Source organism: Clupea harengus, chromosome 3 (assembly GCF_900700415.2).
Source record: "Clupea harengus chromosome 3, Ch_v2.0.2, whole genome shotgun sequence".
Taxonomy (NCBI): Eukaryota; Metazoa; Chordata; class Actinopteri; order Clupeiformes; family Clupeidae; genus Clupea; species Clupea harengus.
The window spans coordinates 28,087,883-28,101,704 of NC_045154.1; the positions used below are offsets into that span (position 1 = coordinate 28,087,883).

Consider the following 13,822-nt stretch of genomic DNA (forward strand, 5'->3'; position numbering starts at 1 on the left):
TCAGGTCCAGGGTATGTGTTATAAGTGTCTTATGAGCGAACTTTCTGTCAGTGCTATTAACCTAGGTACTATTTAAAATGGGAATAGAGGTGTCTTATTTTTACATTTCAGAAAAGTTGCACCTTCTTTTCTCACAGGTTGCTGCTTGAAATGTTTGCATTCAGAATCACGTTTTGGCTTCTCGCCTTTATCTCTTATGCCTATGCTGAGGTAAGTTTATGTGTGTGTGTGTGTGTGTGTGTGTGTGTGTGTGTTTGGGGGCTATGTATGTTCGACGTTGGTCTCTGAATGATGACTCATACTTGTTTTGTGCTGCTGTGTCTGTCCTGCTGGGTTCATGCCCCACACCCCACCATGCTGCAATGAAAATCAAGTAAGTGGCCTTTCAGCTGTCTTGTCTTGAAAACCTTTACATGTGTCAGTTCATTTAAACAGACTCAGTTAACAGTTTTTTGTTATGTTTATCATTTCAGAGGAGATAGAAGAAGACAACCTCTCTGTTTCCGAGAGGCTTGAAAGAGCAAATAGTAATATCGGTAAGACCTAAAAACGAATGAAATGGTTGGTTTGATAGAGCATATTGACCAGACCACAATCCAGAATGTTTAATGATGAAGTGACAACAAGAACATTTACTCATTTAGAAAGAAGCCCATACTTACTGTATAATTCCATTCCTTATTTAATCAAACGCATCCTGTTTGACCCGCTCCAGTGCGTGGAGCAGATGAACCCTTTGTAGTGGATGACATTGCCTATGAATCTGAGTCAGTGAGGAATGCTGACCCCTGTACCTCCAGAGGCTGCATGTGGCCAAAATCCTCTGATGGGAAAGTCTATGTGCCCTATGTGATCGCAAATCATTACAGTAAGTGCACTTCTCAACTGGATCAGGGTAGCATACCATACATGTTACCCACAATACGTGTTCCTCTCTGATGTCACTTGAGATTCTCTGACATACCGGTATATGTGTTTAATTTGTGCCCTGACAGCCTCTCGAGAGCTGTCCATCATTCAGCGTGGTCTCGACTCCTTTTCCAGTTCTACCTGCATCCGTTTTGTTCGCAGAAATAACCAGAGAGAATATCTCTCTATCCAGTCTCACAATGGGTAAGAATGGGCATTACTTTGTAGAGAGATGAATACAAAGATTGATTAATGATCTTCATTAAATGTCTGAAGAATACAAGCACAGAAGTCCTGTATATCTGTGACTAAATTCAACTGATGCAGAAGTGCTGTTCTATGGCAGGTGTTACTCCTATGTGGGTCGTCTTGGCAATGGTCAGACCTTGTCTCTGAGTCGTCAGGGCTGCATCTACCACAACACTGTCCAGCACGAGCTGCTGCACGCCCTGGGCTTCAAACACGAGCAATGTCGCAGTGACCGGGACCAGTACATCCGAGTCCTTCTGCAGAATGTGCAATCTGGTATGGGCTCTCCCAAGGTTCTCAACCCATTTCTTGTGATACAGTTATCCATACAATTCATTTTCTCTTCCTTTCATTTTATTTTAACCAGGCCTAGAGTATGCGTTTGACAAGATTGCCACCTTGAACCAGGGCACCCCGTATGACTACAACTCTGTGATGCAATACCACAAGTTAGTCCAGCTTCAGTTTCCATCGTCATTTTTACTTTTTGAAGTAAAGCATACTTTTCCTCGATAGGCATATCCAGTCGGTACAAAATGCCATGATGATACATTGAAGAAGACACTAAATCATTGCTCCCTCCTGTATTAACATCTAATCAAAGATGTGATGGATTTCAGGTATGCCTTCTCTAAGAATAACCAGCCCACCATGGAACCGTATCCTGACCCAAATGTGCCGTTTGGAACAGCCACTGAAATGAGCAAGAATGATATCCTTAGAGTGAACAGGCTCTACAAGTGTTAACGAACCAGTAAGTCCAATACGCATTTAAACTGTAAATAATGAGGTGCTCAAGTAATGTCTTGAAATGTTATCACACTGTGATATTTTTGTCTTGGTACAGTCTTTGTGCATGTGCATGTGCATGTGTGTGTGTGTGTGTGTGTGTGTGTGTGCATGCGCAATGTGTGTGCGCATGTAGGCCATATGTGTCTTCTTTAGTGCATTGCAAATGTTACCTGGGCTTCAAAACATTTACATTATGATTTAAGACTAACACGTTTATTTTGGTTTTCTGCCTAAACAGGAAAAATGTCCTTCAGTCCATCAGTCCTGTCCTTCAGACTCGGCCACTGTTTCCAAAATAAAACCGGCCTGTGAAACATTCTAAGTGTGCTAATTTCTTGCTTTTATTAAATAAGATGATTGCTGAGTAAATATGATTTTTTTGAGTACTTAGAAAACACATCAGGTGAATTCACTAGCTATGAGAAAGTCACCTAGTTTACTCTGTCAGTACGCAGTAAAGGTCTGTGATGACTATCTACTGTTGCTGCTGAAAATGCCCTTTGAATGAATTATTACCGTATTATTAATACATTTTTCTATAACAAAATTGGTGAAAATATCTAATGTTATCACATTATATGCTTATATTTTAAGGTCCAAAATAAAACGTGTTTTAGAATTTATTTCATTGTCACTAAATACCTTAAGGAGTAGCATTATCACATATGTGAGTATCATCCTGAATGTCAACATTGTCAAAGATTTTGGGTTGTGTTACAATAATCCAAGCAGTCAGCCATTCATGTGTGTCATCAATTTATTGTACAATATCACAAATCTGTTTATAGAAATGGTATAATAGAAAACATGCAGCCCCTGAAGAAAAAAAAAGAAAATGGCAATAATCTTTTTAAATAAAAACCTTTTAAACATTTTACATAAAGTCAGTCAAACTACATCCCGATATGTTCTCTAAGCACCAGCATACATGCTGTCCACGAACTCAAAACATACAGAATGATGAGTGTGCAATTATTCATTGCTTAATCAAAAAACCTTCTTGTTATAATTGTGTATTTCAAGATAAAAATTGCCTCGTGACTCATGACAAAATCTAAATCACAAGACACTATAAATTGTTGTCAGTTTTTTTCTGTGATTCCAAAACAACTTGTATTGTATTGTATTATTTTTTTTACCTTTTGTAGATGAGAACATATAAACAAATGGACAAAATAAACAAACATGTAGTTGGTAAAGTAAAGCTTTTAGAACACTCACTCCTCTCTGGGTGTGGAATGCACAAGAAGTGTTAGCAGACAGTCATACCATAGGACCTAAAATCATCTATGAATCATCACTGTAAATATTTACATTTTTTGCACACTTCATTTTATTACACAATAAAGTCTGATGAATATAGACACCATATCTGTACAAAACGTTACAAGTAAAAACCTACATTTTGGCCTTATTAACATCCAAAGCTTCACTTGTAAATGAGTTAATAACAGACAACCATATTGAAATACTTTTTTCTAACTGAAACCTGGCTAAAACCAGACGAATACCTAGCCTTAACTGAGTCTACCATTCCAAGTCATCTTTACGGCCACATGCCCCGCAGTACAGGACATGGAGGTGGAGTAGTAACACTTTTCCATGACAATTTAGATATTTACCCAAGAACTGAATTTAAATTCAAATCATTTGATGTTTTCGTACTTCATCTTACATACCCAAACTGGAAAAAACCCCATTCAGTCATTCTTGTGACACTACATAGACCACCTGGCATCTACAATGAATTTTGTATCCAGGTTCTCTGACTTCCTACCCACCTTGGTTATAAACTCGGATAGAATCCTCAAAGTGGGAGATTTTACTATCCACATGGACTATGGAAATAATAGCCTAACAATTGCATTCCAATCACTTATAGACTCTATTGGGTTTTCCAAACAGGTTAACAGGCCAACTCATTGCCACAACCATATCATCGACCTTGTATTAATATATGGCTGTTTCGGTTCCATTAGTCTACTTACCCTTGTAATAAGAACCTTACGAACACACTGCAAACCCACAAAGCTTTTCTACAATACTTGAATGCCCTCTCTTCACCTTATCCTCTATTCATTTTGTATGTATCATGTCTATACCTTGTTATGTTTGTATGTATTGTGTTCATTTACCACATCTTTGCTAGCATGCTCATCCTGATACGCGTATGTTTTCATCTGCCATGTTCCTGATTGTTTCCCCTCCCCTCCCCATCTCCTCCCTCCCTTCTGCCACAAGCCCCCCCCCCCCTTCTTTTTCTATCCAGGTGATACACACACACACACAAGTATTATTAAACTCTTTGGTGACTTTGATATGGGAACCAAACATATGTGCACAAATCTACTTCAGTGGTTAAGAGGTGGAGTTAAGTTACACACTTGGTCATTTTATCAGAGGAGGTGTGGTTCCACATTTTATCTACACTATATAAAGTAAACTGTAATACATTTTAGTATGGTTTCAGGTCCACGGTATGTGTTATAAGTGTCTTATGAGCAAACTTTCTTTCAGTGCTATTAAGTAGTAGTTTATATACTATTTAAAATGGGAATAGAGGTGTCTGATTTTTAAATTTCAGAAAAGTTCCACAAGGCTCATGTCTCAAATGATGTTGGTGTCAGCACATGACCTTCTTTTCTCACAGGTTGCTGCTTGAAATGTTTGCATTCAGAATCACGTTTTGGCTTCTCGCCTTTATCTCTTATGCCTATGCTGAGGTAAGTTTATGTGTGTGTGTGTGTGTGTGTGTGTGTGTGTGTGTGTGTGTGTGTGTGTGTGTGTGTGTTTGGGGGCTATGTATGTTCGACGTTGGTCTCTGAATGATGACTCATACTTGTTTTGTGCTGCTGTGTCTGTCCTGCTGGGTTCATGCCCCACACCCCACCATGCTGCACTGAAAATCAAGTAAGTGGCCTTTCAGCTGTCTTGTCTTGAAAACCTTTACATGTGTCAGTTCATTTAAACAGACTCAGTTAACAGTTTTTTGTTATGTTTATCATTTCAGAGGAGATAGAAGAAGACAACCTCTCTGTTTCCGAGAGGCTTGAAAGAGCAAATAGTAATATCGGTAAGGTATTTTATAAATGACCCTGGATGATTACCAAAAAAGAGCATTCTCTCAGTTGTTATCATAGTTATTCAAGATAAAACAAAACTAATGAAATGATTGAGAAGACAATCTCTCTGTTTCCGAGAGGCTTGAAAGAGCAAATAGTAATATCGGTAAGACCTAAAAACGAATGAAATGGTTGGTTTGATAGAGCATATTGACCAGACCACAATCCAGAATGTTTAATGATGAAGTGACAACAAGAACATTTACTCATTTAGAAAGAAGCCCATACTTACTGTATAATTCCATTCCTTATTTAATCAAACACATCCTGTTTGACCCGCTCCAGTGCGTGGAGCAGATGAACCCTTTGTAGTGGATGACATTGCCTATGAATCTGAGTCAGTGAGGAATGCTGACCCCTGTACCTCCAGAGGCTGCATGTGGCCAAAATCCTCTGATGGGAAAGTCTATGTGCCCTATGTGATCGCAAATCATTACAGTAAGTGCACTTCTCAACTGGATCAGGGTAGCATACCATACATGTTACCCACAATACGTGTTCCTCTCTGATGTCACTTGAGATTCTCTGACATACCGGTATATGTATTTCATTTGTGCCCTGACAGCCTCTCGAGAGCTGTCCATCATTCAACGTGGTCTCGACTCCTTTTCCAGTTCTACCTGCATCCGTTTTGTTCGCAGAAATAACCAGAGAGAATATCTCTCTATCCAGTCTCACAATGGGTAAGAATGGGCATTACTTTAAAAAGAGATGGATACAAAGATTGATTAATGATCTTCATTAAATGTCTGAAGAATACAAGCACAGAAGTCCTGTATATCTGTGACTAAATTCAACTGATGCAGAAGTGCTGTTCTATGGCAGGTGTTACTCCTATGTGGGTCGTCTTGGCAATGGTCAGACCTTGTCTCTGAGTCGTCAGGGCTGCATCTACCACAACACTGTCCAGCACGAGCTGCTGCACGCCCTGGGCTTCAAACACGAGCAATGTCGCAGTGACCGGGACCAGTACATCCGAGTCCTTCTGCAGAATGTGCAATCTGGTATGGGCTCTCCCAAGGTTCTCAACCCATTTCTTGTGATACAGTTATCCATACAATTAATTTTCTCTTCCTTTCATTTTATTTCAACCAGGCCTAGAGTATGCGTTTGACAAGATTGCCACCTTGAACCAGGGCACCCCGTATGACTACAACTCTGTGATGCAATACCACAAGTTAGTCCAGCTTCAGTTTCCATCGTCATTTTTACTTTTTGAAGTAAAGCATACTTTTCCTCGATAGGCATATCCAGTCGGTACAAAATGCCATGATGATACATTGAAGAAGACACTAAATCATTGCTCCCTCCTGTATTAACATCTAATCAAAGATGTGATGGATTTCAGGTATGCCTTCTCTAAGAATAACCAGCCCACCATGGAACCGTATCCTGACCCAAATGTGCCTTTTGGAACAGCCACTGAAATGAGCAAGAATGATATCCTTAGAGTGAACAGGCTCTACAAGTGTTAACGAACCAGTAAGTCCAATACGCATTTAAACTGTAAATAATGAGGTGCTCAAGTAATGTCTTGAAATGTTATCACACTGTGATATTTTTGTCTTGGTACAGTCTTTGTGCATGTGCATGTGCATGTGTGTGTGTGTGTGTGTGTGTGTGTGCATGCGCAATATGTGTGCGCATGTAGGCCATATGTGTCTTCTTTAGTGCATTGCAAATGTTACCTGGGCTTCAAAACATTTACATTATGATTTAAGACTAACACGTTTATTTTGGTTTTCTGCCTAAACAGGAAAAATGTCCTTCAGTCCATCAGTCCTGTCCTTCAGACTCGGCCACTGTTTCCAAAATAAAACCGGCCTGTGAAACATTCTAAGTGTGCTAATTTCTTGCTTTTATTAAATAAGATGATTGCTGAGTAAATATGATTTTTTTGAGTACTTAGAAAACACATCAGGTGAATTCACTAGCTATGAGAAAGTCACCTAGTTTACTCTGTCAGTACGCAGTAAAGGTCTGTGATGACTATCTACTGTTGCTGCTGAAAATGCCCTTTGAATGAATTATTACCCTATTATTAATACATTTTTCTATAACAAAATTGGTGAAAATATCTAATGTTATCACATTATATGCTTATATTTTAAGGTCCAAAATAAAACGTGTTTTAGAATTTATTTCATTGTCACTAAATACCTTAAGGAGTAGCATTATCACATATGTGAGTATCATCCTGAATGTCAACATTGTCAAAGATTTTGGGTTGTGTTACAATAATCCAAGCAGTCAGCCATTCATGTGTGTCATCAATTTATTGTACAATATCACAAATCTGTTTATAGAAATGGTATAATAGAAAACATGCAGCCCCTGAAGAAAAAAAAAGAAAATGGCAATAATCTTTTTAAATAAAAACCTTTTAAACATTTTACATAAAGTCAGTCAAACTACATCCCGATATGTTCTCTAAGCACCAGCATACATGCTGTCCACGAACTCAAAACATACAGAATGATGAGTGTGCAATTATTCATTGCATAATCAAAAAACCTTCTTGTTATAATTGTGTATTTCAAGATAAAAATTGCCTCGTGACTCATGACAAAATCTAAATCACAAAACACTATAAATTGTTGTCAGTTTTTTTCTGTGATTCCAAAACAACTTGTATTGTATTGTATTTTTTTTTTTACCTTTTGTAGATGAGAACATATAAACAAATGGACAAAATAAACAAACATGTAGTTGGTAAAGTAAAGCTTTTAGAACACTCACTCCTCTCTGGGTGTGGAATGCACAAGAAGTGTTAACAGACAGTCATACCATAGGACCTAAAATCATCTATGAATCATCACTGTAAATATTTACATTTTTTGCACACTTCATTTTATTACACAATAAAGTCTGATGAATATAGACACCATATCTGTACAAAACGTTACAAGTAAAAACCTACATTTTGGCCTTATTAACATCCAAAGCTTCACTTGTAAATGAGTTAATAACAGACAACCATATTGAAATACTTTTTTCTAACTGAAACCTGGCTAAAACCAGACGAATACCTAGCCTTAACTGAGTCTACCCTTCCAAGTCATCTTTACTGCCACATGCACCGCAGTACAGGACATGGAGGTGGAGTAGTAACACTTTTCCATGACAATTTAGATATTTACCCAATAACTGAATTTAAATTCAAATCATTTGATGTTTTCGTACTTCATCTTACATACCCAAACTGGAAAAAACCCCATTCAGTCATTCTTGTGACACTATATAGACCGCCTGGCATCTACACTGAATTTTGTATCCAGGTTCTCTGACTTCCTACCCACCTTGGTTTTAAACTCGGATAGAATCCTCAAAGTGGGAGATTTTACTATCCACATGGACTATGGAAATAATAGCCTAACAATTGCATTCCAATCACTTATAGACTCTATTGGGTTTTCCAAACAGGTTAACAGGCCAACTCATTGCCACAACCATATCATCGATCTTGTATTAATATATGGCTGTTTCGGTTCCATTAGTCTACTTACCCTTGTAATAAGAACCTTACGAACACACTGCAAACCCACAAAGCTTTTCTACAATACTTGAATGCCCTCTCTTCACCTTATCCTCTATTCATTTTGTATGTATCATGTCTATACCTTGTTATGTTTGTATGTATTGTGTTCATTTACCACATGTTTGCTAGCATGCTCATCCTGATACGCGTATGATTTCATCTGCCATGTTCCTGATTGTTTCCCCTCCCCTCCCCATCTCCTCCCTCCCCTTCTGCCACAAGCCCCCCCCCCCCCCTTCTTTTTCTATCCAGGTGATACACACACACACAGGTATTATTAAACTCTTTGGTGACTTTGATATGGGAACCAAACATATGTGCACAAATCTACTTCAGTGGTTAAGAGGTGGAGTTAAGTTACACACTTGGTCATTTTATCAGAGGAGGTGTGGTTCCACATTTTATCTACACTATATAAAGTAAACTGTAATACATTTTAGTATGGTTTCAGGTCCACGGTATGTGTTATAAGTGTCTTATGAGCAAACTTTCTTTCAGTGCTATTAAGTAGTAGTTTATATACTATTTAAAATGGGAATAGAGGTGTCTGATTTTTAAATTTCAGAAAAGTTCCACAAGGCTCATGTCTCAAATGATGTTGGTGTCAGCACATGACCTTCTTTTCTCACAGGTTGCTGCTTGAAATGTTTGCATTCAGAATCACGTTTTGGCTTCTCGCCTTTATCTCTTATGCCTATGCTGAGGTAAGTTTATGTGTGTGTGTGTGTGTGTGTGTGTGTGTGTGTGTGTGTGTGTGTGTGTGTGTGTGTGTGTGTGTTTGGGGGCTATGTATGTTCGACGTTGGTCTCTGAATGATGACTCATACTTGTTTTGTGCTGCTGTGTCTGTCCTGCTGGGTTCATGCCCCACACCCCACCATGCTGCACTGAAAATCAAGTAAGTGGCCTTTCAGCTGTCTTGTCTTGAAAACCTTTACATATGTCAGTTCATTTATACAGACTCAGTTAACAGTTTTTATTTTATGTTTATCATTTCAGAGGAGATAGAAGAAGACAACCTCTCTGTTTCCGAGAGGCTTGAAAGAGCAAATAGTAATATCGGTAAGGTATTTTATAAATTACCCTGGATGATTACCAAAAAAGGTAATTCTCTCAGTTGTTATCATAGTTATTCAAGATAAAACAAAACTAATGAAATGATTGAGAAGACAATCTCTCTGTTTCCGAGAGGCTTGAAAGAGCAAATAGGAATGTCGGTAAGACCTAAAAACGAATGAAATGGTTGGTTTGATAGAGCATATTGACCAGACCACAATCCAGAATGTTTAATGATGAAGTGACAACAAGAACATTTACTCATTTAGAAAGAAGCCCATACTTACTGTATAATTCCATTCCTTATTTAATCAAACACATCCTGTTTGACCCGCTCCAGTGCGTGGAGCAGATGAACCCTTTGTAGTGGATGACATTGCCTATGAATCTGAGTCAGTGAGGAATGCTGACCCCTGTACCTCCAGAGGCTGCATGTGGCCAAAATCCTCTGATGGGAAAGTCTATGTGCCCTATGTGATCGCAAATCATTACAGTAAGTGCACTTCTCAACTGGATCAGGGTAGCATACCATACATGTTACCCACAATACGTGTTCCTCTCTGATGTCACTTGAGATTCTCTGACATACCGGTATATGTATTTCATTTGTGCCCTGACAGCCTCTCGAGAGCTGTCCGTCATTCAACGTGGTCTCGACTCCTTTTCCAGTTCTACCTGCATCCGTTTTGTTCGCAGAAATAACCAGAGAGAATATCTCTCTATCCAGTCTCACAATGGGTAAGAATGGGCATTACTTGTAAAAGAGATGGATACAAAGATTGATTAATGATCTTCATTAAATGTCTGAAGAATACAAGCACAGAAGTCCTGTATATCTGTGACTAAATTCAACTGATGCAGAAGTGCTGTTCTATGGCAGGTGTTACTCCTATGTGGGTCGTCTTGGCAATGGTCAGACCTTGTCTCTGAGTCGTCAGGGCTGCATCTACCACAACACTGTCCAGCACGAGCTGCTGCACGCCCTGGGCTTCAACCACGAGCAATGTCGCAGTGACCGGGACCAGTACATCCGAGTCCTTCTGCAGAATGTGCAATCTGGTATGGGCTCTCCCAAGGTTCTCAACCCATGTCGTACTTCATGTCAGTCACCCAAAGGGGTTTTAATGACATTTGAAGGTTGTAGGATCAAGTTGAGTCACATTTCATTGTAGCAGCTAACTTGCTGTAATTTAAAGTGAGTGATCCTGAAATATACATACAGTGAATACATATAAATACAGTGCTGGAAGTGCAAACGGCTGAGTGATACAGTTATCCATACAATTCATTTTCTCTTCCTTTCATTTATGTTTTAACCAGGCCTAGAGTATGCGTTTGACAAGATTGCCACCTTGAACCAGGGCACCCCGTATGACTACAACTCTGTGATGCAATACCACAAGTTAGTCCAGCTTCAGTTTCCATCGTCATTTTTACTTTTTGAAATGCACTTGATCATTCTAAGTTTCCCAATAATATCCTCGATAGGCATATCCAGTCGGTACAAAATGCCATGGTGAGGCGTTGAAGAAGACACTAAATCATTGCTCCCTCATGTATTAACATCTAATCAAAGATGTGATGGATTTCAGGTATGCCTTCTCTAAGAATAACCAGCCAACCATGGTACCTTATCCTGACCCAAATGTGCCGTTCGCAACAGCCACTGAAATGACCAAGAATGATATCCTTAGAGTGAACAGGCTCTACAAGTGTTAACGAACCAGTAAGTCCAATATGCTTTTAAACTGTAAATAATGAGGTGCTCAAGTGTCCTGAAAGATGTCCTGAAATGTTATCACACTGTGATATTTTTGTCTTGGTGCAGTAACTGTGCATGTGTGTGTGTGTGTGTGTGGTTTGTGTGTGTGTGTGTGTGTGTGTGTGTGTGTGTGTGTGTGTGTGTGTGTGCATGCGCAATGTGTGTGTGCATGTAGGCCATATGTGTCTTGTTTAGTGCATTACAAATATTACCTGGGCTTTAAAACATTTTAATTATGATTTAAGACTAAAGAATTTTGTTTTGTTTTCTGCCTAAACAGGAAAAATGTCCTTCAGTCCATCAGTCCTGTCCTTCAGACTCGGCCACTGTTTCCAAAATAAAACCTGTGAAACATTCTAAGTGTGCTCATTTCTTGCTTTTATTAAATAAGATGATTGCTGAGTAAATATGATTTTTTGAGTACTTAGAAAACACATCAGGTGACTTCACTAGCTATGAGAAAGTCACCTGGTTTACTCTGTCAGTATATTTATAGGTCTGTGATGACTATCAACTATTGCTGCTGAAAATGCCCTTTGAATGAATTATTACAGTTTTATTATTTTATTTTTCTATAACAAAAATGGTGAAAATATGTAATGTTATCACATTATATGCTTATATTTTAAGGTCCAAAATAAAATGTGTTTTAGAATGTATTAAGTTCCTCAAGGAGTAGCATTATCACATATGTGAGTTTCATCCTGAATGTCAACATTGTCAAAGATTTTGGGTTGTGTTACAATAATCCAAGCAGTCAGCCATTCATGTGTGTCATCAACATATTGTACAATATCACAAATCTGTTGATAGAAATGGTATAATGGAAAACATGCAGTCCCTGAAGAAAAAAAAATGCCATAAATCTTTTAAAATAAAAAGTCAGTCAAACTACATCCCCTATATTCTCTAAGCACCAACACACATGCTGTCCACGAACTCAAAACATACAGAATGATGAGTGTGCAATTATTCATTGCATAATTAAAAATTATTTCAAGATAAAATTGCCTCGCGACTCATGACTAAATGTAATTAATAAGGCAAAATACATTGTTGCCAGTTTTCTTTCTGTGATTCCAAAACAACTTTATATATTTTTGTAGATGAGAACATATAAACAAATGGGCAACATACACATATATGTAGTTGGTAAAGCAAAGCTTTGAGAACACTCACTCCTCTCTGGGTGTAGAATGCACAGAAGTGTTAAGAGACAGTCATACCATAGGACCTACAATCATCTATGAATCATCACTGTAAATATTTACATTTTTTGCACACTTTACCTTTAAATTGTTGGGTGTCCTGTCTCATGCCAATCAAAACTTCAGCAAAAGTACCTAAGCTTAATGCCTCCTCCCAAATCAAGCCCTGCCCCTACCCTGATCCTGACACACTGAAAGAGGTATTACACAATTACATCTGATAAAGATATCTGTACAAAATGCTACCAGTACAAACCTAAATGTGGGCCTTGTTAACCTTCACATCAAAAGCTGCACTTGTAAATGAGTTGATAATAGACAGCCATATTGAAACACTTTTTCTAACTGAAACCTGGCTAAAACCAGACTAATACCTAGCCTTAAACAAGTCTATCCCTCTAAGTCATGTTCTGCTTAAGGTTTCTTCCTGATTAACAGGGAGTTTTTCCTTGCCCCTGACACCATTGTGCTTGCTTTAAGGGGTTTCAGGCCCTGGGCTCTGTAAAGCGTCTGGAGTCAATTTTATTGTTTGGGCGCTATATAAAAGAAATTGAATTGAATTGAATCCTGGAGAATGAAAAGCCCAATGACCGCGTCCTACTCTCACCTTTGATTTCATTGGTCCCATCTTTCTTCCTCTTGCAGAAGACCTTTGGCCTCAATGTGGGCTCCTTCTGTGAAGTCATGGTTGTCACAAGACAAACAGTTTGCAACCCCAGCTCTTTTTCTAACTCTTGTTGTAGGTAAAACTCAACATATCGGTTTTTCCACAAAACCTTTCGACTATACATAAATATAATTACAGTATATATACTGTCTCACTGTCTCAGCATTTTATGTTGTAAAGTTAGCCTAACATTGTTTTCTGTTAGACACCACAATACCTATAATTGTCAAATTAAACATTCTGAATGGCAGACCTATGCATTGCTTTTGGCTGCACTTGCTGATATACTGCTGATGCGTAACTTGCAATTACAGCAGTTACATTTCTGCACTTCTTTTTTCTTTTTATTTCATTTTGTTATATTTCTTATGTAAAGTAGTATTTATTTATTGTTACACCAGGTTCTATTGCTCGTAGCTTGACTATTATCTCCCTTGTACGTCGCTTTGGACAAAAGCGTCTGCTAAATGACTAAATGTAAATGTAAATGTAATATGGTGATACAGTCTTTTTTTAAATT

At 38.4% G+C, this 13,822-nt stretch overlaps 3 protein-coding genes across 3 annotated transcripts; all 3 read left to right on the top strand.

The window, feature by feature from the left end:
* LOC116219622 (low choriolytic enzyme-like) lies at nucleotides 1-2,264 on the top strand. Its single transcript, XM_031563223.1, has 9 exons — nucleotides 1-11; nucleotides 138-210; nucleotides 476-536; nucleotides 716-868; nucleotides 996-1,113; nucleotides 1,256-1,434; nucleotides 1,526-1,607; nucleotides 1,779-1,912; nucleotides 2,189-2,264. Exons 2-8 carry the CDS (start codon nucleotides 151-153, stop codon nucleotides 1,903-1,905), a joined length of 780 nt encoding a protein of 259 aa, XP_031419083.1. The 5' UTR covers nucleotides 1-11; nucleotides 138-150; the 3' UTR covers nucleotides 1,906-1,912; nucleotides 2,189-2,264.
* A 2,155-nt stretch (nucleotides 2,265-4,419) lies between these two features.
* On the top strand, nucleotides 4,420-6,904 carry LOC116219624 (low choriolytic enzyme-like). The gene is made up of 9 exons (XM_031563235.1): nucleotides 4,420-4,427; nucleotides 4,601-4,673; nucleotides 4,963-5,023; nucleotides 5,358-5,510; nucleotides 5,638-5,755; nucleotides 5,898-6,076; nucleotides 6,168-6,249; nucleotides 6,421-6,554; nucleotides 6,829-6,904. Exons 2-8 carry the CDS (start codon nucleotides 4,614-4,616, stop codon nucleotides 6,545-6,547), a joined length of 780 nt encoding a protein of 259 aa, XP_031419095.1. The 5' UTR covers nucleotides 4,420-4,427; nucleotides 4,601-4,613; the 3' UTR covers nucleotides 6,548-6,554; nucleotides 6,829-6,904.
* Nucleotides 6,905-9,060: 2,156 nt separating this feature from the next.
* On the top strand, nucleotides 9,061-11,783 carry LOC105889719 (low choriolytic enzyme-like). Its single transcript, XM_031565250.2, has 9 exons — nucleotides 9,061-9,068; nucleotides 9,242-9,314; nucleotides 9,611-9,671; nucleotides 10,006-10,158; nucleotides 10,286-10,403; nucleotides 10,546-10,724; nucleotides 10,986-11,067; nucleotides 11,258-11,391; nucleotides 11,708-11,783. Exons 2-8 carry the CDS (start codon nucleotides 9,255-9,257, stop codon nucleotides 11,382-11,384), a joined length of 780 nt encoding a protein of 259 aa, XP_031421110.1. The 5' UTR covers nucleotides 9,061-9,068; nucleotides 9,242-9,254; the 3' UTR covers nucleotides 11,385-11,391; nucleotides 11,708-11,783.
* Nucleotides 11,784-13,822: the final 2,039 nt, after the last annotated feature.